At 42.1% G+C, this 23,694-nt stretch overlaps 11 protein-coding genes and 3 non-coding genes across 14 annotated transcripts; 9 read left to right on the top strand and 5 right to left on the bottom strand.

The window, feature by feature from the left end:
• Nucleotides 1-2,084: 2,084 nt before the first annotated feature.
• On the top strand, nt 2,085-3,284 carry SJAG_03924 (HMG-box). The gene is made up of 2 exons (XM_002175010.2): nt 2,085-2,658; nt 2,711-3,284. Exons 1-2 carry the CDS (start codon nt 2,149-2,151, stop codon nt 2,798-2,800), a joined length of 600 nt encoding a protein of 199 aa, XP_002175046.1. The 5' UTR covers nt 2,085-2,148; the 3' UTR covers nt 2,801-3,284.
• On the top strand, nt 3,218-4,010 carry SJAG_03925 (F0-ATPase subunit D). Its single transcript, XM_002175011.2, has one exon. It carries the CDS (start codon nt 3,331-3,333, stop codon nt 3,847-3,849), a length of 519 nt encoding a protein of 172 aa, XP_002175047.1. The 5' UTR covers nt 3,218-3,330; the 3' UTR covers nt 3,850-4,010.
• Nucleotides 3,945-6,316, top strand: SJAG_03926 (meiotic cohesin complex subunit Rec8). Its single transcript, XM_002175012.2, has 5 exons — nt 3,945-4,194; nt 4,236-4,423; nt 4,486-4,582; nt 4,632-5,935; nt 5,975-6,316. Exons 1-5 carry the CDS (start codon nt 4,139-4,141, stop codon nt 6,067-6,069), a joined length of 1,740 nt encoding a protein of 579 aa, XP_002175048.1. The 5' UTR covers nt 3,945-4,138; the 3' UTR covers nt 6,070-6,316.
• Nucleotides 6,317-6,546: 230 nt separating this feature from the next.
• SJAG_03927 (origin recognition complex subunit Orc1) lies at nt 6,547-8,661 on the top strand (the record flags this gene model as incomplete). The annotated part of the gene is made up of 1 exon (XM_002175013.1): nt 6,547-8,661. One exon carries the CDS (start codon nt 6,547-6,549, stop codon nt 8,659-8,661), a length of 2,115 nt encoding a protein of 704 aa, XP_002175049.1.
• Nucleotides 8,662-9,124: 463 nt separating this feature from the next.
• Nucleotides 9,125-10,779, top strand: SJAG_03928 (hypothetical protein). Its single transcript, XM_002175014.2, has 5 exons — nt 9,125-9,181; nt 9,223-9,257; nt 9,303-9,395; nt 9,447-9,524; nt 9,592-10,779. The coding sequence occupies exons 1-5, from the start codon at nt 9,143-9,145 to the stop codon at nt 9,770-9,772; spliced, it is 426 nt and encodes a 141-aa protein (XP_002175050.1). The 5' UTR covers nt 9,125-9,142; the 3' UTR covers nt 9,773-10,779.
• Nucleotides 9,960-10,857, bottom strand: SJAG_03929 (cytochrome b5). The gene is made up of 3 exons (XM_002175015.2): nt 10,550-10,857; nt 10,228-10,381; nt 9,960-10,188 (listed from the first exon to the last, which is right to left on the bottom strand). Exons 1-3 carry the CDS (start codon nt 10,692-10,694, stop codon nt 10,086-10,088), a joined length of 402 nt encoding a protein of 133 aa, XP_002175051.2. The 5' UTR covers nt 10,695-10,857; the 3' UTR covers nt 9,960-10,085.
• A 137-nt stretch (nt 10,858-10,994) lies between these two features.
• Nucleotides 10,995-12,556, top strand: SJAG_03930 (DUF1682 family protein). Its single transcript, XM_002175016.2, has one exon. The coding sequence runs from the start codon at nt 11,223-11,225 to the stop codon at nt 12,363-12,365; it is 1,143 nt and encodes a 380-aa protein (XP_002175052.1). The 5' UTR covers nt 10,995-11,222; the 3' UTR covers nt 12,366-12,556.
• SJAG_03931 (CK2 family regulatory subunit) lies at nt 11,127-14,065 on the bottom strand. Its single transcript, XM_002175017.2, has 2 exons — nt 13,617-14,065; nt 11,127-13,302 (listed from the first exon to the last, which is right to left on the bottom strand). The coding sequence occupies exons 1-2, from the start codon at nt 13,727-13,729 to the stop codon at nt 12,672-12,674; spliced, it is 744 nt and encodes a 247-aa protein (XP_002175053.2). The 5' UTR covers nt 13,730-14,065; the 3' UTR covers nt 11,127-12,671.
• Nucleotides 14,066-14,358: 293 nt separating this feature from the next.
• Nucleotides 14,359-16,056, top strand: SJAG_03932 (cytosolic thiouridylase subunit Ctu1). Its single transcript, XM_002175018.2, has one exon. It carries the CDS (start codon nt 14,494-14,496, stop codon nt 15,535-15,537), a length of 1,044 nt encoding a protein of 347 aa, XP_002175054.1. The 5' UTR covers nt 14,359-14,493; the 3' UTR covers nt 15,538-16,056.
• On the bottom strand, nt 14,693-16,941 carry SJAG_03933 (COPII-coated vesicle component Erv41). Its single transcript, XM_002175019.2, has one exon. The coding sequence runs from the start codon at nt 16,653-16,655 to the stop codon at nt 15,660-15,662; it is 996 nt and encodes a 331-aa protein (XP_002175055.1). The 5' UTR covers nt 16,656-16,941; the 3' UTR covers nt 14,693-15,659.
• Nucleotides 16,942-17,051: 110 nt separating this feature from the next.
• SJAG_03934 (transketolase) lies at nt 17,052-19,392 on the top strand. The gene has a single exon (XM_002175020.2). The coding sequence runs from the start codon at nt 17,224-17,226 to the stop codon at nt 19,276-19,278; it is 2,055 nt and encodes a 684-aa protein (XP_002175056.1). The 5' UTR covers nt 17,052-17,223; the 3' UTR covers nt 19,279-19,392.
• A 780-nt stretch (nt 19,393-20,172) lies between these two features.
• On the bottom strand, nt 20,173-20,246 carry SJAG_16240. Its single transcript has one exon. It is a non-coding gene; the product is annotated as a tRNA-Arg (tRNA).
• A 946-nt stretch (nt 20,247-21,192) lies between these two features.
• Nucleotides 21,193-21,285, top strand: SJAG_16239. The gene has a single exon. It is a non-coding gene; the product is annotated as a tRNA-Ser (tRNA).
• An 847-nt stretch (nt 21,286-22,132) lies between these two features.
• SJAG_16238 lies at nt 22,133-22,236 on the bottom strand. Its single transcript has one exon. It is a non-coding gene; the product is annotated as a tRNA-Leu (tRNA).
• Between the last annotated feature and the right edge of the window lie 1,458 nt (nt 22,237-23,694).

Here is a 23,694-nt window from a genome sequence, read left to right as displayed (position 1 = left end):
ATCAGTCTCTCTTCATTTCCCTGTTTTTTTTTAAGTGTTTGGTAGAGGACAGCAAGTACACCCTACGAACGCTTCTTTCTCACCCATTGGTGATGGCAAAAGAAAATGAACTTACTAATCTAACCTAAATGTTGTTATCATTAGATTGTGGTTGAGGGGACATACGATTAAAAGGACATGGATTGGTTGGGAAATTGTATTTTACGAAAGGAAACTGTTGTTGGTCACTCGTATTGATTTCGTTATTGCTTACAGGTTATGGACTTTGAGAAGCTATGGTGAAGATTTAATAAGGATAAGCTACGATTCTATCATTTAAATTAGTAAAACTCGTAAAATATTAACTTTTTAGGCATCATGTTTGCCAGAAGAATTAGTGGTAATGGCTGACTTCCGCGAGAATACGATGCTACAAGGTAGCCTTAGGGAAGCCTATATGCAACGATAGAACGATAGACGTGTGAAGGGGGTGAGCTTCGGTCGTAGTGAATCCATGCGTTTTTGAGTACGTTTTATTTCATTATGATATGAACAAGAAATTTTAGTGAACTGCCGGTTAAAGAAATAATCACTAGTACCTAATTATTATTTGTGATATAATGCCTATGGTTCTTTACAAACTCTTTTTTCTATCGTAATTATCTTTATGGTTGGATTACTTTTGAATCTTAAAATTCCCTCATTAAATAAGACACCATTTTGTCTTAAATCATGATAGAGGCTTAATTTGGATTTATCAAGAAATTAGTTGATATATTGTTCAATGTGTTATACTGATCAATTTAGAAAAATAAACATTTTTAAGAAGACGGCACTAATTGCACACTTCATGAAAAAATTGTAAATACATAAATGTAAAATCCTATTACTTGATATTTACGAAAGCTTTGTTTTTAGTAATTTGCTGATCTTGTGGGATATGATAATTTGAAGGTATTGCATTCAATAAGTTGATAGATAGCCTGTTATTTTCACAATGCCTACGGGGTGGCTCTCAGCCAAATTTAACTAGCTGAAAGTAGAAGTATTGTGTATCAATTTACTCTTACGCGGACTGATACTCAAAATTAATTCTAAATATGTTCAAATACGATGTCCCCCGAAAAGACATTTTTGTTAACTAAAAATAAAAAATAAAAAAAAATGTCTAAAAAAAATCAATGATAATTTTTCCCATAGAAAAGGTGATTATCAACTGTATACCGAGATGGAAGAGAAGTATAGAAGAGATTTATTGCTGCTCCAAGCATTTTTTTCAATAGCCTATTTAGATACTGAACTTGGGTTTTCAAGAATTAGCGCTAATAATTTCAAACATGCATTATGCAACAGTACCAACGCGAACTATATAATGCATTTTCTTGCATTTCCCTTAATAAATTACGAAAGTTCTAATTCGGCAACTTCAAGAAGATTGACCTTGATGCTAAAAAGGCTACTCACATAATTATAGAGTAGCAATATGCAGCATATTATTTCACCGAATCAGACAAAAGTGGGTTTAAAAACGGACTACGTAAAATACATATATAAAAAACCGCTCATTCCGTCAGTTCGCCTGTAACAATCATTCCAAACCACGTAAAAATCAACAATAACAGTAGATAAAACAGTCATTTTGAATACTTTAAATGCTAATGTAAAGCTGCGCCCAACGGTTCATACAGGCATAACTTCACAAAAAGTCAAGAAACGCTTTCCCAAAGGCATTCACAGCTTAATTAACATGCCTCCTTAAACAGTGCATAACCATTTATATCAAATTTTTAAAACTGAATCCGTAATTTTCCCTCTGAAAGTCACCCATCTTTCGATAAAACGTTCCCGCCTCTTCCGTAGGCGTATATCAAAAAGATCAGTCTTTGCAGTCATACGAACTTCATTAATTGATCCCCAGATAAACGAAGAGTTACCCTTTCAACGTGTCGTTTTGCAGCAATTGCTGTATTGAGGAAACTCCCATTCGCGTTTCTGGACATGGTTTTCGGCTTTCCATGCCCAAATCGGCTAAGCGAGACTATCCCACATTTACTTTCACCTCCGGTGTCATGGTATGACGTAATAAACCCAATTTAAGTAAGAGACGCGACCCCGCGTCGCAAAGCTGTCTTCTTCCAACTACTTTATCACTTAAAACGCAAGGCAAAGATGGCAAATCCCAAGAAAAGACAAGAAAAGGCCGAGGCCGCGAAGTCCAAAAAAGCTCAGGATGAGCGGATGAAGAAAGAAGCACAAGAAGAAGAGAAATGGTCTAAGGGTGCAAAAAATAGCAGAAAGAAGGAAGAGGAGGCCGAAAAGCGTCGACTTGCCGCAGAAAGAAAAGCTGAACGAGCTCGTTTAGAGAAGGAGGAGATGGATTCGCTTCCAAACAAGGGAAAGAAACAGCCTGCTAAGAAGGGTGGTCGTTTTGATATCCCTTCTGTTGAAACGTTCTCGGCTCACAATCTGGACGACGCTCTGGACTTGCTTTCTTTGGATAAGAAGAGCAAAGACGAGCTTGAACGACACCCCGAACGTCGTTTCAAGGCTGCATACACAGCGTACAAGGAAAAACGTCTTCCCGAAATTCGTAAGGAACAGCCCGGTATGCGTCTCAACCAATACGAAGATTTGATGTACAAAGAATTCCAAAAGCACCCGGACAACCCCTTCAACAAGGTAAGCGATTTAATCATTCTGACAAATGTTGTGACCTAACTAACCATGACAGTTTACTCTGAAATACAATGCTAAAGACGAAGAGGTGGCAGCTGCTCGAGCAAAGCGCAGAGCCGAACTGGAGGCCCGTCTTCGGGAGTAGATGAATTAGGTGGTGCCGATGCTAACCAGTTCCTTCTTCAGCTACTCTTTCACTTATGAGTAATGAATGACACGATAGACATAACCGGCTTTTTTGATTTACACAATTGAAGCATAGTCCGATTTTTTGCTTATTATTAAAGAGACAGCACAAATACATTTTTGTGTGCGATGTTTGTGGGGATAAATGTGCTAGTTTTTCTTATTCAAGATATCAGCGAATTGGATATGTATTTAACATACAGTCTGCGTCTTTGTAGAGTGCATGACACGTAAAACACTAGACGAGTTTACGCTACAAATTTGTTGACAGTTTATTGTAAACGTTAGAACTATCTACAACCCACAATTACCGGGAAAAGTTACCAATTCCTTCGATAACAGTGTCTATAACCTCCACCATCAGTATCTAACATTATTGTCGTAAAGCGTCATCATGTCGCGTTTTTCCACATATTTACTGCTGGGGACTTTTGTCGGTTGAAGTTACGTTGACAACACCGAAAACAGAAGTGGCAGAATTCCGAAAATATGCCTCCTTCAACAAAGGTGCCTGTAGAATGGGCCAAAGTCGTAGCAAAGTATAAACTCAAACCCTCTACTGCTGTTCAAATAAAGGCCTTTTTAACGCGACATGCAGAAGCAGCTTCTCGTTTGGGAAAACTCCGTGAACAAGATACTTCCTTAGATTTCAAACATTATCGTCAGCTTCTTTCCAACAAAGAGATTGTCGACAAAATCGAGTCTCATGTTAAGCGCTTTAAGCCTGTCAAGATTGATTTATCGTCACAAATGAAAATCATCGAAGCCTTTGAAGCAAAGGCAAACAAAAATGCCGCTGAGACAGCAGCTCTTGTTAAAAAGGAACTCAGTTCGCTGTACAAGACATTACAGGATATTGAAAAGGCTCGTCCGGTTACAGACTTGACAATTGACGACGTGAAAGATGCCACCGCTGAAGTTGAGCAGATTGTTTCTGACATGGTACGTACTGGTAACTACCATATTCCGGGTTACAAAGAGAAATTTGGCGACCTCAGTATTATGTAGTTTTATACGTGGGCTTTACTGGAAACTGCTTTACTATGAATACTTGATCATTGAATATTCCGGTTAGTGATTATGCTGGTACAATTTTCTATGCAATAAAACTCAATGAATTATGTTTTATGAACTAAAATTTATATGGAAAGGCTTCACGCATTCAGTATTTACGGTCATACTTACTTTGTTCTGTCTTTCTATGTAGCCATTTTCAACGCGAAAACGCGTTAAATGAAAAACGCGTCGCGTAAAACTATATAAAGGTTCATTTGCAACGCGTCCTTTGCCCAAAACCATGTTTTACGATCAATACATTCTTACAAAAGAGAAAGGGTGCATTGGAGTTGTTTGGTACGAATTAATTTATATATGTCATTTATTAATTATGACAGGCTTGCAGCAACCCTTGGCTCAAAACACTCTTTAAAACGACTTCAAAAACGCGATATAAACTCTGTAAATATAGACAAAGCATGCAAATTCGTTGCATTTTCTTCACAACCTCTTGCTCTTCGGCTTAGCAGCAATTTAATGATTGGCGTTACGCGTGTCTGGGCTCATCAATACGGATTCTTCTATCGTAAGCAACAACAATTTCGCATTGCCGTATAAGCTTCTTATTAACACAAATTTGATACGTAGATCAAGTTTCCTCTTTACATCACAGAATTCGTCGCGAAGTCGACAACGTAAAAGCGGCACCCAAAAAGACAATTGATGCCAAACAAAATAAGGCTACGTACGTAATTACACGTAACATAAGTAACTATAAATGCTAACCTTGAAAGCTCCGCACAACTTTTACTGCCGGAGGATCCCTCGTTCATACCCGAGCTTGCCATGGCTAATATAAACCAGTCTTTTTCGCTTGAAGACTGCTCAAAACTTCTTAATCCGGATTCACCTAAGGACCTTCCAATTTCGAATCAAACGCTACTAGCAGATTCTTCTTTTCTTGAAATAAATGACTCGTCACATCAATTGCTTCCTCAAGAACAAGTTCAACTTGATCAAAGCTTTATGAATGGTTTTCTGGAAGAGGAACCACTGGATCTGGACTTGGATTTGCAAACAGAAGCTCCATCCAAAGCGGACCGAGAATCAACTCCTCAATTGACTTCGCCAAATACGCGGTCGGAAACGGAACTATCCCTAAAAAGTGATTTACAACTGCCAGAAGATGATGTGCATGTCAATCTAATGCAAATTAATGATGAGGACCTACAGCCCTTACCCGTTCCTGTTCAAGTGGAGGACGAACAAGTGATAAACAAAGCAAAATCTATACCAGCCCGAAAACGTAGACGCCTGCCGGTCATGCGTCCAGATGACTATACTGAAATCCCACAAAGGACGTTAATGGAATGGCGCAATTCTTATGTGGAACGCATGAAAGAAGCGTCAAAGAAAAAATGGGAGCGCCAACGCAGACGGCTGCATGATGATGAACAAGATAATCACTTATTTACGTTTGACTGGGCAAGTATTCATCCGCGTCTTAGTGGTTTTCTCCAAAGGGCGTTGGGTAATGCAGAAACTCAGGAAGCAAAAACTTCACCCCTTGGCTCTCCAGAACAGGCACGCAAACAAATGTCTGATACAATTTCGGATATTGAACTCGGCAGAGATGCGCCACTCCATGGTTCAGATCTGGGCATGCCATGGAACCTTTCATCACGCTCTAATAGCGTCGTTCGATCCCACAGCAGAAATCACACACTAACAAGCTCGGATTTAATATCGACACCGCTCTTGGACGCACATTTTCCTAAGCATGCAACATCAAGTCCGGCGTTGAGTACAAAGTATGACTTTGCGCTACCTTCTCTGCAATCTGTGAACGATGAGGACCAAGAATTGGATGGACACTTAACCACTTTGTTAGATGAAGGGCTTGAATTAAACATAAACACTAGTGATGCGGCTGATATGTCCACATTTAGTTCTCAAAACGTCGAACATGAAACACTGAACTTTTATGAATTTGCGAAAACCGCTATACTTGAAAGCTCTGGCGAAATTGCCTTTAATGACCTTATTCCACTTAATTCAAACAGACTCGTCGCCGTGCAAGCAATGAGCTACACTCTTTGTAAGTTCATAATGCATTTGAACATTCTACTAACAACAGCCTTAATTACAAAAAACGCTTTACAGGTTAAACAAGAGGCACCATTTGCCTCGATTAAACTCTCACTTCCCTCCGAAAATAGCATTTACATTTAATACTTTTGTTTATGGAATAGACGATGTCGTTACCTTCTTTCTGACTGTGCCCTTAAACTTACCGAACCTGGAAAACATTGAGGAATCACAATATCTACATACTTCATTTTTTAAGCAAGTCGTGTTTTACAATTTGTTACATTTTGTTTCTGTACATATTTGCTATTTAGTCAAACTTAATGAACTCGAAAATATTGCCTTATTACGAAAGATCTAACTTAGTAATCATTCTTCTTCTTATTGGTGATGTTTCTTATGAAAGTCTTTTTAAGCCCTTTGTAGTTCTTTTTGTATTTTTTTCCGATAGTGTTTTAATACCCTCAGTTACTTACTACCAAGCAGTAGGCAAAACCGAAAAATCAACAATTATTATCTGGCTTGTATAGGTCACAATTCTGAAAATAATAGAAGAGATTATCTATTTTTTTTTGCTAAACTGCATCGTTTATGGACTACTAGACAAAAGCTACATGTTTTATGAGTCAACGAAAATCTCTTCGTAGTCAACAATTAGCACGCCTAAGTAGCATCTCTTCGGACTCCGAAAGCGATTCAGAGTATGACACTGAGGAGCGTTTCGGCCGGTGGATAGGTGAACCTCACAAGGTCGAGGGTGGCCGTGTGTATTACAACGCATTAAGCAAAAACGAAATTGTGTTTCGGATAGGTGATGCTGTTACGATTTATGATGGCGATTCCAGTTACTATGTGGGCATAATCGAGTATTTATATGAAAAAAATAACCGCAGTAAAGCCATGGGTGAGAAGTATCTACAGCTTATATGGTTCACTCGGGCTTTTGCAAAACGAATGGAACTAAAAAAGGACCTGCTCCTTCCAGACAGACATCTTTGTGAGCTTTACATGACTCCCGGACGAGATGAAAACTTAACGTCATGCGTATTGGACAAAGTTAATGTTTACAATGAAGCTGAATTCTTTTCAAAGTTCCCAAAAGGAATATCGCCAAAAAATAAGCGGTTATTAGAAACCAATTTCTTCGTCCGTAAGGGTGTTAATATGCGTGCAAAACGTTACACGGAAAACATTGATTGGTCTGAGTATCGTGAAAACATAAAAAAAATAAAAGAACTTGTATGGTACTTGGAAGAAAAGCTCGCACCCTCGCTTACTTCTGCAAAGCGGAAACGAGCAAAGGAAGATGACTATAAATTTTACTCAGAGGAAGACGATGACTCACTTCAAGAAGCCGAATTATTACCCTCTGACGACGATGAATTTGGACCAAGTCCATTTAGAGATACGTCTAATAGCGTCCCCAAAACTCCAAGACGACGAAAAAAGAAAGCTAAAGCTTCATCGGAACCGTCATCCACCCTCACGACTCCGCGCAGAAGTGCCAAAAAACCATTGCAAATTACACCTCTTCCCATGCGTGTCATGCCACTAAACGAATTTCAAGGCTCTCCTCATAAAAAAGCACGAGCATTGCTCCACGTTTCGGCCATTCCGAACTCTCTTGAGGGACGTGATAAAGAATTCACTACCATTTTTAGCAGCATTGAAAGCGCACTAGAAGAAGGGACTGGTGCCTGTTTGTACATTTCTGGAACTCCTGGAACTGGTAAAACTGCAACTGTTCATGAGGTCATTTGGTCTCTTCAGGATATGGCTACCAAAAACCAAATTACCGACTTCACTTTCTGCGAAATTAACGGTATGAAAGTAACCACTGCCACACAAGCATACGCACAGCTTTGGGAGTCGCTCACTGGCGATCGAGTTACACCAAAGCATGCTATGGAGCTGCTTGATAAACGATTCACCTTGCCTTCCCCCAATCGGAATCCATGTGTAGTGCTAATGGATGAGCTTGATCAATTGGTAACACACAATCAAAAGGTATTGTACAACTTCTTCAACTGGCCTTCTTTACCTCACTCGCGACTCATTGTCGTAGCTATCGCAAACACTATGGATTTACCCGAACGTGTATTAACAAATCGCATTTCATCCCGTTTAGGTTTATCGCGTATTACATTTGAGCCGTATAACCATATGCAACTTGAACGTATTATTAGCAGTCGTCTGGAATTGGTAAAGGATGAGCTCCTCTTTACAAATGATTCTATTCAATTTGCCGCCCGAAAAGTCGCTGCCATTAGCGGTGATGCTCGTCGAGCATTAGACATTTGTCGACGTGCCTCTGAGCTTGCAGAAAACAAAAACTGCAAGGTTACCCCAAATCTCATCTACCAAGCTATTCTAGAAATGACTACCTCACCTTTGCAATCCTTGCTAAAATCTCTCTCATTTGTTCAAAAGGTGCTGGTGTGTGCTGTTGTTAACCGGATGCGTCGCTCGGGCTTTGCAGAATCATTCCTCTGCGAAGTCATGGACGAAGCAGAACGTTTGAAAACAACATCCGAAAAGTTCAGTAGCTCAAGTGTTTCGCAAACAAGAAAAGCCGATCGCTTGCAATACCGCTATGCTCTATCCAGTCTTGTGGAGAGCGGCATATTCCTCATTGACGGCAAACAAACTCGACATTCCCGAGTCCGTCTTGCAATTGGTGATGAGGAGGTAAAAATGGCATTTAGAGATGATTCAGAGCTCAGAGGAATTGCTTAAAATGTTATCGGCTTCTTCTTGTACACCATGTATATCGATGCGAAAAAAAGCACCACACTTGTTTAATCTTCTTTATTTCTCTTCCCAATTTATTAATGACTAACGCTCTACGCTTAATAGACTACAATTATTTTTCGCGAGATATCAAGTATGCCAGTTATCTCTCGACAACTCGTTAGAGATGTTTAAGAATGTGCGAAAATATCCACTGTTTCCCTTAATCCACTTTGGGTGAAATAAGTAACGCATCAATAAATGGCATACCCAAGACGAATTTAACAATTCTCCTATAAGCAATTCCATCCTTTCATGTTTTCCTACTCACTCACATACTCTCGCTTCCGTCTCGCTTAACCTACATTCCTATCATAGACAAATTACATGTCGGCTACCAGATTCGCTTAGCTTGAGCTGTATCAGGGTGTTAACAGATGTACGCTCTAGTACACCGTAAACGAACAAAACTCGATTCGTCATTAGAATGGGCAATTGCTGTGGTTTACTGAGACAGCCTGCAGAGGTAAGTTGTCGTCGTAAATTTATTTACTTACAGGTCGTCAGCCCGACGAGTTAAACCCTCTGTTGCGAAACGAAAAGTAAGTTTCTCTTGATACGCAGTTCAGTGAATTAACTGGTTCTAGTGTGCCTATAAACCCTCCAAGCGCCGCAGAGGATAATAATGTTTTGAGATCACAAGAGCGTGAATGGGAAGAAGTCATCAATCATGCTGCAGAGTAAGCATACGAAAAATTGAATAGAAAGAAGGCTTTACTGACACTCCTCAGCAAATTCATTGATATATTCTCCATGAGACTGAGAAAAGACACACCAGGAAAACCACAGGACTCGACAATGTTTTATGAGTATGTTACGATAAAGGAAACTGTTTCTTCCTTTCGAATTGTAAACATAATACTAACCTGTGCTCAGAGGAATTGTGGAACAGTTAACACCAATCACAACGTCGGTGCTGTCTGAGGGGAAAGAACCTACAAGTGATGAAGCGGCATTTTTGGAAAACTGTTTAAGCCGATTAATCAAACAAGTGGAAGCCGTACAATTAGATACAAAAGATCTAAAAGGCAAAGTGATTGCCCGGTTGGAAGAGTAAGAAACCCGCGTTCTTTTCAGAAAGTTTTTGTTGCCGAAGTTCTGTATCAACGCGGATGAAACGCTTTCTTTCTTTCTTTTTATCATGTCTATAGCCAACAATCGTCGACATTCGACTACTATCCCTAATTTACACACACGCACACACTCTATCGCTCTCCCCTGGAACAGAGCACCCACTTGGTACGTTGTCGTTCACGCCAATATTCTATTTTTCTTCTTTCAACTTTCAATTATTTTTGGATCAGTTTTCCGGCTGTAATCAGCATACCGGGATTAAAGTACAAATGTTTTGGACACGATGGGCACTGAGCCTATACCTCATCGAATGAAGTAGAAGTCTTCTTCGAAATGAAGTTCTTATACACAAACAGGGCGACCATGGGCACCAGGACAATGGCGACTATGAGACCAATACTGTTCAATTAGCATGGGAACCACACCAAAATTACATACGGGGGAGGACTGTTTTTAACAGCACGGTCCTTCTTCAGAGATGCCAACTCAAGTTCCGTGCCTGGCTTGAGATCACCGACATACAATTCTTCCAGCAACTCATCAGCAGCTGTGGAATGGCCAACATCCTTGTAGGCTTTGGTGCCGTCCTGACCTAAAAGTCGTGTTAGTAAGACTGTGTCACGGATACAGCGAGCAAGGAACGTGGACTTGTACACTAGTTATCCAGAGGCACAAAAGAGCTGCAGATTTCGTTTATTCAAACCAAGCAGCTCCTAAGTCCACTCCATCCAGTCTCGTCACTTTGTTCGTCTCAACTCACCAGCATAGTCCAGCAGGATCTCGACACCGCCGGGATGCTCATCACCGAAAGTCGAAATGTCATAAACTTTGCCGTTGATGACCATCCACAGGTCCTTTTCGCTGTTGTGCGCAGCAATTTCTTCAGGTGTAATATACTTGACCATCGCTATGGTTTTTGGAAAGACAAGGTTCTGGGTGGCAGGCAGCTCAGCATAATCGATGATTTCACACTCACCCGTTCAGCCAAACGGAGCTGCCGTAGCACCGGAAGGTGGGGGCGGCGGAGGTGTGCACTGGGATGTGGTATGCTGGTTTGTGAGTCTACGTAGTAGTATGGTAATGACAGTAGCGAGTCGCAAACATTACCAATGATTTTCATCTGTGCGTCAGTACAGAGTGGGGCAAGAATAACACGTAAATAATATGTAATCGAAAGGGTCTCCCTTTCAAAAAACATTATAGCACTTTAAGATAGACAATTATTCTGTCCGACCCGTATGTAAAATTGTAAACAGTAAATCACACGGGTCGGACACATTGCAAAAATTACAACCAACACCACTTTGTTTCACATAGCAAAGCAGCACACTACACTACTTTCTCCCACACAAATCCTCGCTGCAGCTGTTCCCTTAGAGTTTACTGCAGTAATCCAAGCGTGTGCTACATACACTCACTCTCCTTCCCACCACATGAAGCTTCTTGTCATCTTTGGGCTCTTTGTGAAAGCCTTTGCTGAGGAGATTGACGTGGATGACTTTGCAGATGACGATGCTCATCCCGTCGTCGCTGCTGCAAAAGGCTCGTTGTGGAGAAACTTGCGTCCTCAGGACTTTAAATTGGACCTTGTTGTTGTTGGTTTGATTGCATTTTACTTTGTGTGCTATGTCTTGGGAAAGAAGAAAAATGAAAAGTTGGCTCAACGCTGGTATGAATCGGTGCAGTCGTTCTTCCGCTCACAATTTGCTCAATATGGATCCGACAACTCTTCCAGCCCTGTGATGAAGTTCAGTGCTGCCGAGTTCCGTTCGTATTTGACGGGTCGTCTGAATGTCAAGTACGTGCACACTACACTTACACTTGCTCCTCGTCAAGACCGGCTGTCTCAATGGCTCTCGTCCGCTATCGATTTGGTTATGGGCAACCTGATGGCTCCAGTTCTGCCTCCTCGTGACCATTTTGAAATCATGCTCACGTTCCCCGACAAGCTCAATTGGGAACCATTTGTATTCGCTATTGTCCGCAAGGATTGCATGCGGACTCTGCGTGAAACTCGCTACGACCTTGGTTTCACTCGCATTTCTGAGTCTCCTTTGTTGCCCAAGACCCACGTTGTTATGTCTGAAAATGCCGAGATTACTCAGAACATCCTCGGAAACGAACGCTTCCTGGAGGCCGTTAAGAGATCCTTGGATACCCTCGAGTTCCTCATCGTCACCGACCAACCCAGCATTCCTCCTGCAGACACCAAGGACATTACTTGTGTCCCTCGTGTCGATGCTTCCATCTCCATCCCCAACATCAGCGCTGTTCGCTCCATCTCTAACGAGTCGGCTGAAGCAATGGTGGCCGCATCTCTCGCCATTGCCGACATGGCTTCTTCCAGCTTCCAATGGCGTCCCGAAGTTACCAAGAAGCTTGTTCAAGCCAGAAAGACGGCTGCTGAAGACGTTGCTAAATATGCTGCCGCTCAACAAGCTAAGTCCAAGAAGAAGTCTCCTGCTAGTGCAAAGTCATCCGGCAGCGATGTTTCCAATCTCTCTGCTGAGGAGCAAAAGAAGCTTCTCGACAGAGAGCGTCAACGTCGGAACAGAAGACGCGCTAAAAGAGTGTAAGCTGTTTCGGTTGTTTGTCTTCGTGCAGGTGTCTCATTTAAAACAAATTCGCAACTCTAGTAGAAGCCAGTTAGTTTTAGAAATGCAATCCAATCAGTTTACGTCGAGCATGCCGCGTTTCACCCTCACCATGCAATTCGACAAATACGGGGTGCTTGTTTAGCGTGTAGTGTGTAACTGTGCTGTGAAATCGACTCTTTAGTGAGAGACCAACAACTGTTTAAAGCACCTGAGTGAAATCTCTCACTGTCATTTGTTTGTTCATTGTTAGCACATGCATTTTGTTGGGGGTTCAGTCTAGTTATATCAAGAGCTATCTCGTTCACTGCTTTCGGTATCACTGAGAAACAATCGCAACCATTGCATTCGAGGACCCATGGTGCTATATTCACTGATTTTGAAGCCGTATATGCGCGGCTCGTACACTTTGCCGCTAGGGCCTGTTCGTTTTGGTCGCAGCTCCGGATAAGTCTGAAAGAATAAATGGGCAAACGTCGTTCCAAAAAACGCACCGTCCACATTGCGGTACCGTGAACTGGAAGGAGTGTATATGTCAAGACAGTTTGGACAGAAAAGCATTACAGGCTCGAGACCAACAATGTCGGAACGGCCGCAGGGAAGTGTGTGGATGTAGTTGCAGTACACGCGCGGACAACATCCAAAGTGTCCAACTGTGTATTTTTCAGCCATCATATGAAGACCAGTACGAGTAAGAATGAAGCGTTGATGGATTAAGCCATAAAGTACCTGTGCACTCGTTTCAAGCACCTCGACACCAATGTGCTCTAATGTTTCAGTGGGAAGCCGGTCGAGGATTAGCTCCAAAGCTTCTCTGTAAAAGGGAACAGCCATGCTGAGGCCCGTCAAGTTGAATGGGTCCTCAATAAACTCCGGTTTTATTTCCACAAAGAACTCATGACCAGCACGACTACAGAACCTATATTTGTTAGCTGATTAAGAAAATTAGGATACCGATGGGGCGGAACGGGGAGAAAATGGGGACGAGGAACGAAAGCCGGTATGGTCAAGAAACATGTTCCAAACTGTTTTCAGGCAAATCTTTACGCAGAGCCAGAAAGAGAGAGAGAGAGAGAGAGAAGGATGAAACACTGCTGAACTTCCACCATACATATTCACACAAACACATTCTATTCACATAACAGTCATCCAATCTCCTTTGAATTCTCCTCTTAAGACACGACCGGCCGGCTATCGGTGTTCACGCCCTTTCTGACCGCAGAACTCACGAACCATGTAATCCAGCTCATCGGTTCACTGGAAGAGGAGCTGCTGCTGTCTCGCTCACTCGTTTCCATCAGGTTAGAGCTGCGAGAGCCAAGTTGTGTGATAGATGCCATGTTCATAATACAGATTAAGGCCTTTTTCCGCCAGATATTAAGGTATTTTTTACAGAGGACAGCCGAACAATACAAAAAAAGGTTCCCTCAAGACAAAATACTCGTCCAGATTGTCGACTGTTTTTTAAATTTCTTCCAAAAGGAAAACCGAGCAACGGCAACAACGTTGATTCCTGCAGCCGTTTCGCTACGAATTGATGATATAGTACACGGCAAACACGGTCGTCTGTAGTAGTAAAATTGGTCCGTTCGAGCCCAGGAAACGTTGGTTGTTGACAAGTTTTTTGCGTCAGAATTCGACTGTGATTTAGGTCCGAACACTACTACCATCTCTTCCCATGGAGAAATTAAGCGAGAGCTTAACCCCATGTGGCCGACCTATCCGGTAAGGGGGGACAGGGCGGACGGCTGAGGACAGTTCGGGGAACCGAATATGACATCATTAGTCTCGAGACGGGAGGGGCTGGACCTTGTGGAAGATAAGCCGATGATGCTGCGAACTACGCAGTAAAAAAGCGGGGGTCGGGGGATCTACAGGGTGTTGCTGCGGAGCATAAGCGATCTGCGAGACATTACGAAGCGGAGTGAGGCGCAAGGAAACATAACCACCACAGAAGACACACACGTCTAGACGTGGTGTTGGCAGGAGACAGCTGGAGTTTAGTGGTGGTGGTGGTGGTGGTGAAGAAAATGTCGCTGGGAAGAGGTTACGCTTTGCAGAACAGCAGCGGTGGATTGTTGCAGCAGATTGTTGCAGGGACGTCGTCAAAATGAATGAGAAACCACGGAACAAGAGCAGACTGTGCGAGCTTTGCAATGCTGAAAGACCAGTTATGGTTCGTCCAAAAACGAGTCAGAAGATTTGTAAGAATTGTTTCTACCGCGTTTTCGAAACGGAAATCCACAACGTGATTATCGACAACAAACTATTCCATCGTGGAGAGAGCATTGGAATTGGAGCGAGTGGTGGTAAAGACAGTACGGTGTTGGCGTATGTAATGAAACTACTCAATGAGCGATACGACTACGGCTTGAAGTTACATTTGATTAGTGTTGACGAGGGCATTCGTGGTTATCGTGATGATTCACTGGCCACCGTAAAGCGTAACCAGCAACAGTACGAACTCCCGATGACCATTGTCAGTTATGAAGAACTGTACGATGGTTGGACAATGGACCGAATCGTAAGCAAAATTGGCGCTAAGAATAACTGTACATACTGTGGTGTCTTTCGACGCCAAGCACTTGATCGCGCCGCTTTGTCGCTCGGAATTAAGCACATTCTCACTGGACACAATGCAGACGATATTGCCGAAACGGTGCTCATGAACTTGCTTCGTGGAGACATCGCTCGTCTGCCTCGGAGCACGGAGATCACGACCATGTCGGAAACTTCGCCTACCAAACGGTCCAAGCCATTCAAATATACGTACGAGAAGGAGATTGTGCTCTACGCACACTACAAAAAGCTGGATTACTTTTCCACCGAGTGCACATACTCGCCAGAAGCGTTCCGAGGCACCGCTCGGGCACTCATCAAACAGCTTGAACGGCTCCGTCCTAGCTCCATCCTCGACATCATATATTCGGGTGAAGCAATGAAACTGTCGACCACCGTGCAAAAACAACTTCCTGAGCAGAAGAAGTGCGTTCGTTGTGGCTTCATCTCCAGCAATGACGTGTGCAAGGCTTGCACGCTTTTGGAGGGTTTAAACAACGGCATCAGTGGTCTTGGTATAGGCAGCAACCGCAAGGCCCGTCGTTTAAAGGAAAAACAGTCTGCCGAGAACGTACAGGCGGGCGAAACGGCATAGACTAGGTTTTTGGCCAAGGTTTCAGTTCCATAGTTTTCATTCATTTTCTCTCATCTGCGTCTCCCAAATGCAGTCTACCTCTCATGTGTGGGTGTGAACAATCTTTTCGGATTTTTATGTGCTTAATCATCTTCGTCCTTGTCTAACAGACCCGGCGAAGGAGTGTGGTTGCGTTTGGCATAGAAACGTTCAACCCACGTCGTGACTGTGACAAGGCCGCCTGAAATGGCAAGAATTCGGAGAATCGTGTTTCCCAGACTGGGATACGTTTCGCGGATGTGGATTCCTAGAGGCTCAATGTCGTAGGAAATAAAGATGCCAGGTGGATCGCTCCGGAATCCCGTTTGTCTGCGGACGGAGTTTTCGGTGACGGCGTACTGGTTGGTTTGGACATTTCTGAAGGTGGAGGTATACGTGGTTGGAATAATTGAAGTGTAGTACTGAAAAGCAAACGCATGCTCGTCCGTAAATCCGTAGGAGCCGTCTAAAGCATTGACAAGTGAAGGATAGTAGTCGCCGAAGGACAGTTCGTCGATAGCATGGGTAAAGTTGAGAGCGTTCAGCGGGATGTTACTCATTCCATAACCCCAGCCAGGTGCTGTAATGTGCAGAAGACCTTGTGTGCGATGAACTGTGACAGCACCGTAAAAACGACAAGCAGAACCGCCGTCAGGGAGTGTTTTGCTTTTCTTGTTGAACTTCTTTCGGCGGGTACGACGCAAGTCGGCAGCGTCGAACGAGCCTGTTGAAGTGACGGGCAATGGTTCATGACGCATGTCCTCCACGGTCGTTTCTTGCTTTGTGAAGACTTCTGTAGCAAAAACGTGATCCATTGTTTGGTCAAGCACATCGACTTGGAGAAACTTGCATGGCATGGCAATAGTCATATCCAAGTTGATGTTCATATGTTCCGAAATAGTTTCATATACGAAGAACTGCTGTTCTCGCGTGCCTTGGAAGTAAAAGAAGAATTCCATGATGGAAATGCATGTAATACAAATGGCAAGAATGATGGAAAGAAGACCGCCTTGTGATGATCGTTGTTTCCGATACGTTTTGGCGACCTTTGGAAACGCATCAAATACGCGTATTCCCTCAGGAATCTTGTCTGTAAACATGATTCTTTACGGGTACGGCAAGTGTAAATGGTTTCCCGGTTTGTTTTCAGGTGGAAAAATCGATACGGCAATCGCTAAACGTTGCGATATAACTGTTGAATGCACTATATCTCTTAGCAGAACCCGCTATTCATACACAGCAAATGATACAAACGGCTTCTGAAGTACAAGAATTGCACAATCTCTGCTCGTAGAGGCCCTAAACGAGTGAAAAGCCTGCAGTGTGAAGCTCGTGCGCGAATCTGAGCCAAACCCATCCATCCACATATCTAATTTACTATGGTGGGGTTGGTGGTGAGTTTGTGTAATTAAGCTTTGCCCGGGCCGAACTTTATTTTATCTAATCTGATCAGGTCTTACGTAACCTTGCTTCCATATCACGTAGAAGCTTCGATGCCTTGTTTGGTGGTGAGTTCGAGTCACGCGGCGAGCACTAATTAAAATTTAAATAGAGTCACCTCAACCTGCTGCCTTTCGTTAGCCAAATACACCCGTGTTTTGCTGTTTCAGGAACAACAGACGCGAATACCTTTCTCCTCCCCTTTTGATAAAACCATAAACTACCATCATGGTTTCTACTTATACAGATCTCGATACTAAGGCCGTCAACACTATTAGAACGCTGGCGGTCGACACGACCTGCAAGTCCAAGTCCGGTCATCCCGGTGCCCCTATGGGTATGGCACCTGCTGCTCACGTCTTGTTCAGTCGTATCATGAATTTCAACCCCCAAAAGCCCCGTTGGATCAACAGAGATCGTTTCGTTCTTTCTAACGGTCACGCCTGTGTGCTCCAATATGCCTTGTGTCACTTGCTTGGTTACAACTTGACCATTGATGATCTCAAGAACTTCCGTCAACTTGGCAGCAAGACCCCTGGTCACCCTGAAAACCACAACCCCGACCTTTGCATTGAGGTCTGCACTGGTCCTCTTGGTCAAGGTATCACCAACGCAGTTGGTTTGGCTATTGCCCAAGCTCACACTGCTGCCACCTATAACAAGCCTGGTTATGACCTTATTAATAACCGCACTTTCTGCTTCCTCGGTGACGGCTGTCTCCAAGAAGGTGTTTCTTCCGAGGCCTCTTCTCTTGCTGGTCACTTGAAGTTGGGCAACTTGGTTGCTGTCTGGGACAACAACAAGATCACAATCGACGGTAGCACCGACGTCTCTTTCGATGAGGACGTTGAGAAGCGTTATGAGGCTTACGGCTGGCAAGTGCTCCGTGTCGCTGATGGTGACAGCGACTATGCTAGCATCGAGCAGGCTCTCCTTGATGCCGTTGCTTGCAAGGATAAGCCCACCCTTATTAACATGAAGACCACCATTGGCTATGGTTCTATGAAGCAAGGTACTCACAGCGTTCACGGCAGTCCTTTGTCTGCCGAGGACGCCGCTCATGTCAAGCGTGAGTTCGGTTTCAACCCTGAGCAATCTTTCTACGTTGCTCCTGAGGTGTATGACTTGTACAAGAAGCACGTTGCTCGCGGTGTTGAGGCCCAACAAAAGTTTGACGAGCTTTTCGCCAAGTACAAGACCGAGTATCCCGAACTCGCTGCTCAATTTGAGCGTGTCGTCGAAAAGAAGCTCCCTGAGGGCTGGGAGAAGAAGCTCCCCACTTACAAGCCCACTGATCCCGCCATTGCTTCTCGTAAGCTTTCTGAGATCGTTTTGGACAGCATTGCACCTGTTCTTCCCGAGCTCGTTGGTGGCTCTGCTGACCTTACTGGTTCTAACTTGACCCGCTGGAAGGGCGCTGTTGACTTCCAACCCAAGGAGTCTAACCTTGGCGACTATTCCGGTCGTTACATCCGTTACGGTGTTCGTGAGCACGCCATGGGTGGTATCATGAACGGTATGGCCGCTTACGGCACCGTCATTCCCTTCGGTGGCACTTTCTTGAACTTCGTTTCCTATGCCGCTGGTGCCGTGCGTTTGGCCGCTTTGGGTCAATTCCGTACCATCTATGTCGCTACCCACGACTCCATCGGTTTGGGTGAGGATGGACCTACTCATCAACCCATTGAGACCTATGCTCACTTCCGCGCCATGCCCAACATTAACTGCTGGCGTCCCGCTGACGGCAACGAGACTTCCGCTGCTTACCACAGTGCTATCTCTCTTGCTCAGACTCCTTCCATTTTGGCTTTGACCCGTCAAAACCTTCCCCAACTCAACGGTTCCTCTATTGAGAAGGCTTTGAAGGGTGGTTACGTTCTTGTTGAGAACAAGGATGCCAACGTTACCCTTATCGGTACTGGTTCCGAGGTTTCCCTCTGTGTCGAGGCTGCCAAGGTTTTGGAGGCCGAGCACGGTTTGAAGGCTCGTATTGTCTCCATGCCTTGCTGTGAGATCTTTGATGAGCAAGCTCAAGAGTACCGCTTGTCTGTCCTTCCTGATGGCATTCCTATCATGTCCGTTGAGGTTTACTCTACTGTTGGCTGGAAGCGTTACGCTCACGAGGCCTTTGGTATTGACAGCTTCGGTGACTCCGCACCTTACCAACAATTGTACGCTAAATACGAGATGACGCCTGAGGGTGTTGCCGTTCGTGCCAAGATGACTGTTGATGCCTGGAAGCCCGTCCAAAACATTCGCTCCCCCATTCATCACGCTTTTTAAGCATCAGTTACAGGTTAACGTTTGTAGAAAACTTCAGTCAATACGATGAGTAATGATTTGTTTGCATCTACTGTCAGGAAGGTTGTTACCATAGGTCCGCCTGTACGTTCGCCAGAGGTGTGTGTAGTGGGCGTGTTGATTGTGCTTATGTAGGAAACGGTGAGGTTAAACGGTGGTTTTTACGGTTGCGAGTTACCGTGAAAGGGACATTGTGCAGTTTAGTCCTTACCCGTTTGAGAGTACAAAAGCAGTGAAACAATCAAAGACTTTGACATACTTGGTATTCTTTTCAGTCAAGATATTTGTACTTCATGTTCGATGCTATACCAGTAACTCAAAAGGTTAATAATAAAGAATGCAAACAGCTTATACAAAAAGAATGTCCAAATTTTGTTGGTTTTATTTCATAATTGTATATCTTAGTAATATTATGATTACATTTTTCTCTTCGTGGCTACCACGAACGGACTCTAATCGCTATTTTGAAATTATTACAAAACGATTATTTGCGTGCACTTCGGGTGCTCTTAACGACAAACTCAGTAGTTCTTGAGAGCGTATCGAATAGTACGGGTCGAACAGCTACTCTTTGTTACGGTAACTTGTCATAAAGTGCATAATGGTTATTAAAGTACTAATATTGTAGATGCAATTGATTTTATTTTGTAAAAAACTGATGTCAATTATTAGTTTATTTAACATTGTATAGGAGTTTGTGTATGATCTTGGGATACTCAAAAATTAATTGGCAGATACAGTGATTTATTAGTCAACGTTCCGAGAACACAGAATATGAAAGTATAAGGGTATGAAAACTGAAATTATCCTCGATGGCACGTAACAAAGTTAAAAAGAGACCTAAAAAGTATTGCTTAATAATAAAGCAATACAAAAAGCTCCCGGCGGGACTCGAACCCACAATCCCATGATTAGAAGTCATATGCCCTAGCCGATTAGGCCACGGGAGCCTCTCACAATCATGTCACGGAGCAAATGAACTTATGTCATTGCCTCCGAGTACTTTTAAACTTGGGAATGAAACAATCATTCAACTGATTGGTTTCTTAAATTGAATGACTAAGCATTCGCTAGCATTCACTGCTATTACGAAGCAATTCCGAGTTATTGCTTTTACATTTGCACAACTTGCAAAATTATTGAATTTTATTTCTCAAAAATTAACAAACATTACAAATACGAATTAGTAACAAAAGATAGTATCAATTAAATAGTTAATATAAATATGCAAGAGTTCAATGGCTATAATCCGTTGAACACTACTTGTTCCTTTCAACAATAACTTTCAAGAACAATTGCGCGCATCATAACAAATAAGGTTTATTAACCGAAGCTTCGAAAGGTTAAAGGAAATAAGTTATTCATTGTTTGAAGCCAACAAACAGGAATCCTCAATAGAACTAAACATATCCGGCCTCGAACCGTGACAAATCAGTCACAGAGCTTATTATATTATATCATATAATTTGAGTACTGTAAAACTCATTCAACTGATTGGTTTCTTAAATTGAATAGCTAAGCATTCACTGGCATTCATCACTATTGAAAGAAAATATCGAGTTATTGCTTTATATTACACATCTTGTAAAATTATTGGATTCTGTTTCTTTATAAAATCAACAAACAATACAAATTTGAATTAGTAACCAAAGATATTATCAATTGAAAAGGTAATATAAATATGCAAGAGTTCAATGACTACAATCCGTTACACACTACTTGTTTCTTTCAACATTAACTTTTAGAACATATTGCGCGTAACATAACATTTAGGATTTATTAACTGAAGCTTATTGGAAAGGTTTTAAGAAATAAGTTATTCATTGTTTGAAGCCAACGAACAAGGATCTTCAATTGAACTAAACATATTTGGCCTCGAACCGTGATAATTCAAGAGTCACTATGTCCGAGCGGTTAAGGAGTTAGACTTGAATTCGTTCAGGCATCTAATGGGCTATGCCCGCGCAGGTTCAAGTCCTGCTGGTGACGAAGCTATTTTGTTGCGCAGCTTTTTCGTCTTTTTTTAAAGCGAAACACAACAGCGTTTATTTTGTCTAGTTTTAGTGAAATGATCTGAATCCTCGCTTGAGACACAGTCGGGGAAGTTGGTGAATTGTAGCAGTAGAAAATAGTATTGTATTAAAGTAACTGTTACATTTACTCATGAAGCTAGCCAGAGTTCAGTTATTATTTTACTTTTCATTTTATGGATTTTTAAGGTTTGATTTTTCGTGATTCCAATATAAGGTTTCGGCCATTCGATTAAGCGAGAAACAGAATCCAACTGTTTATAGTTATTACAGTCACCAATACTGATAATAAAGCATAAAAATAATCAGCGATATCATTTCAAGTTAGTGCTGACCGTTCGCCAAAATTTTGTTCAACAATTTGACCATTTTTTTAGATTTCTATAGGAAGTATTTTAAGGTTTGTGTCTAGCGAACCCAATGCACGATATCTCTGTTTTGATTTAACATAAAAATGGGTTCTTGGATGTCCTAGGCTTTGAACTAAACAACGCGGCCTAAACATATTCCTTGCATTCATTTCTTTTTTTTCTATGACTTGAAAATATTATAACATCAAAATTCAGAGAACCTGTAGTATGAGATAATTCATAGCGCAATTGCTATATTAGGCAGTCAATACCTCGGAATTTGTTAGTATTCCTTGATATCGTTTGATAACACTGGCGCGTCTGTCTAAGAAAGACTAAAATGCTTCACTCGTAGTCATTTAGTTGGAAATCTAATCTAGCGAGCACAACAATTCCTTAAGCGACGAAAGAAAAAAGAAAAGAAACTGAAAGCAGCAACAAAAATAAGAACAATAATGCAGCGAGCGAGGTTCGAACTCGCGCGTTTATCAACAGCAGAGTTTCCATCGACCGCTCAGTCAACTTAAATCTGCCCCCTTAGACCACTCGGGCATCGCTGCTTCAGATGCCCAATGTGGTTTGGGGGACGTCTTCTTCTACAATTGAATGTTGTGCGTCAGTAAGCCTTTGCCTTCGATACTGAGAGCTGTAATATCAACCAAAGTTTCACCCTCTAAACTATGTGAAGACATTTAAGTAAGATTCAAGCCTCACTACCTACTAGTGTCGACAAGTTGTGTAAATCCGGATTTTGCGTAGTGCATACAATTAGTTATTTCTTACAATTCTAAGTAATTACGGTCATAGACGATAAGGATGAGATTATACAAACACATTTGTGTCACGGCATATTAACTACATAACGTTCATTTGAAGCTAAAAAGTAGCAAATAACAAAGTACTGGTCGGACAGTCATCATTGATTTTTTTATAATAATGTTATTTGATAGTAATTTGAGTAGGTATACTTACTAGGTTTCTTTCCAGCTACGAATGTACTAGTTCTAATGTCATTGAGCCCTTACACTCTGGTTTGTGTTCTGCCTTTGCAAGTTTAAACGACAGGCAAGTTTCTGAACCTTCACACTTAACTTCAAGTAGAGTGTGTATTTTACGTGAAGCTATATTATTAGTATTTAGTCTAGTTTTAGAAGATTGATTTCAACAACCAGTCTCGGGTAATTGACATGCAATAATCATTGTACATTGGCTTTGGTTGATTATGTTATGCAAAACTCGGAAGAAAAAGAGACGTAATGAGATGTTATAAGAAGCAAGACAAGAATTAACATATAAAAATTGCGTATAAATTCGATTTTAATGCCGAAATGTAACATCGCAACCATTTCAAAACTCATTTCGTACATTCATAAAAAAAGACGAGAAGAACGAGAAGAAAACATCATATTATTCAGTTAAAGGAGGAATATACGAGTCATTTGTTAGAGTATTCAATTAGTCATGAGTCCACTGTTATTGACTTGTGTTTTATTACACTAGTATTTCGTTTTGGTACATTGATGGTTTAAATAATTATGCTCTATATCGAGACGGAAGAAAAGAAGAAACTTTTCCCCAATAATCCGAATCATTTTCTTTCTCGTTTCGATCATATAGATTGAAGCAAACAAAAAGGAAACGAGCCGAAATTGTCGGCAATAATGATGTTCAACTACTAATATTATGAGATAAACCTTAAAACCGTTAGATTCTAAAGAGCATTCGTTTAGACATTACATACACCACTCCTTCTCCTATGGAAACTTGGGTTTCAGCAAACGATTCTGCAACAAAGTCGGTAAATGGGAGGTAATGGACCAATAGCTGATGTCTCGGGCATCAACACAGAACCTCTTTCCACTATGGAAATTTAGATGAGAGTGACGACTAATTTCCTCAAACAAATAATTGAGATATAGAATAACTTCTCAGCATCGCGACCAAGCAAAGTTCAAAAAAGGCTAGTAGCAACTAAAGACCGTCCTCATTGTGCAGCTGCACAGTTAGACACTCTCAAA

The sequence above is a fragment of the Schizosaccharomyces japonicus genome, assembly GCF_000149845.2.
Source record: "Schizosaccharomyces japonicus yFS275 unplaced genomic scaffold supercont5.2, whole genome shotgun sequence".
NCBI lineage: Eukaryota > Fungi > Ascomycota > Schizosaccharomycetes > Schizosaccharomycetales > Schizosaccharomycetaceae > Schizosaccharomyces > Schizosaccharomyces japonicus.
The sequence above is the reverse complement of the archived record's forward strand: the minus strand, read 5'-3'. Positions and strand labels throughout refer to the sequence as shown.

What these genes read in the sequence shown, in the direction of transcription:
- SJAG_03924 (XM_002175010.2), top strand. Translation starts at nt 2,149, where the DNA reads ATGGCAAATCCCAAGAAAAGACAAGAAAAGGCCGAGGCCGCGAAGTCC. An exon ending in CGGACAACCCCTTCAACAAG is followed by an intron (nt 2,659 to 2,710) that starts GTAAGCGATTTA and finishes TAACCATGACAG; the next exon opens with TTTACTCTGAAATACAATGC.
- SJAG_03925 (XM_002175011.2), top strand. Translation starts at nt 3,331, where the DNA reads ATGCCTCCTTCAACAAAGGTGCCTGTAGAATGGGCCAAAGTCGTAGCA.
- SJAG_03926 (XM_002175012.2), top strand. Translation starts at nt 4,139, where the DNA reads ATGTTTTACGATCAATACATTCTTACAAAAGAGAAAGGGTGCATTGGA. An exon ending in TCAATACGGATTCTTCTATC is followed by an intron (nt 4,424 to 4,485) that starts GTAAGCAACAAC and finishes TTTGATACGTAG; the next exon opens with ATCAAGTTTCCTCTTTACAT. An exon ending in GCCAAACAAAATAAGGCTAC is followed by an intron (nt 4,583 to 4,631) that starts GTACGTAATTAC and finishes TAACCTTGAAAG; the next exon opens with CTCCGCACAACTTTTACTGC.
- SJAG_03928 (XM_002175014.2), top strand. Translation starts at nt 9,143, where the DNA reads ATGGGCAATTGCTGTGGTTTACTGAGACAGCCTGCAGAG. An exon ending in TACTGAGACAGCCTGCAGAG is followed by an intron (nt 9,182 to 9,222) that starts GTAAGTTGTCGT and finishes ACAGGTCGTCAG; the next exon opens with CCCGACGAGTTAAACCCTCT. An exon ending in CCTCTGTTGCGAAACGAAAA is followed by an intron (nt 9,258 to 9,302) that starts GTAAGTTTCTCT and finishes AACTGGTTCTAG; the next exon opens with TGTGCCTATAAACCCTCCAA.
- SJAG_03929 (XM_002175015.2), bottom strand. Translation starts at nt 10,694, where the DNA reads ATGGTCAAGTATATTACACCTGAAGAAATTGCTGCGCACAACAGCGAA. An exon ending in GATCCTGCTGGACTATGCTG is followed by an intron (nt 10,382 to 10,549) that starts GTGAGTTGAGAC and finishes CACGACTTTTAG; the next exon opens with GTCAGGACGGCACCAAAGCC. An exon ending in GTTAAAAACAGTCCTCCCCC is followed by an intron (nt 10,189 to 10,227) that starts GTATGTAATTTT and finishes CTAATTGAACAG; the next exon opens with TATTGGTCTCATAGTCGCCA.
- SJAG_03930 (XM_002175016.2), top strand. Translation starts at nt 11,223, where the DNA reads ATGAAGCTTCTTGTCATCTTTGGGCTCTTTGTGAAAGCCTTTGCTGAG.
- SJAG_03931 (XM_002175017.2), bottom strand. Translation starts at nt 13,729, where the DNA reads ATGAACATGGCATCTATCACACAACTTGGCTCTCGCAGCTCTAACCTG. An exon ending in CCGATGAGCTGGATTACATG is followed by an intron (nt 13,303 to 13,616) that starts GTTCGTGAGTTC and finishes TAACAAATATAG; the next exon opens with GTTCTGTAGTCGTGCTGGTC.
- SJAG_03932 (XM_002175018.2), top strand. Translation starts at nt 14,494, where the DNA reads ATGAATGAGAAACCACGGAACAAGAGCAGACTGTGCGAGCTTTGCAAT.
- SJAG_03933 (XM_002175019.2), bottom strand. Translation starts at nt 16,655, where the DNA reads ATGTTTACAGACAAGATTCCTGAGGGAATACGCGTATTTGATGCGTTT.
- SJAG_03934 (XM_002175020.2), top strand. Translation starts at nt 17,224, where the DNA reads ATGGTTTCTACTTATACAGATCTCGATACTAAGGCCGTCAACACTATT.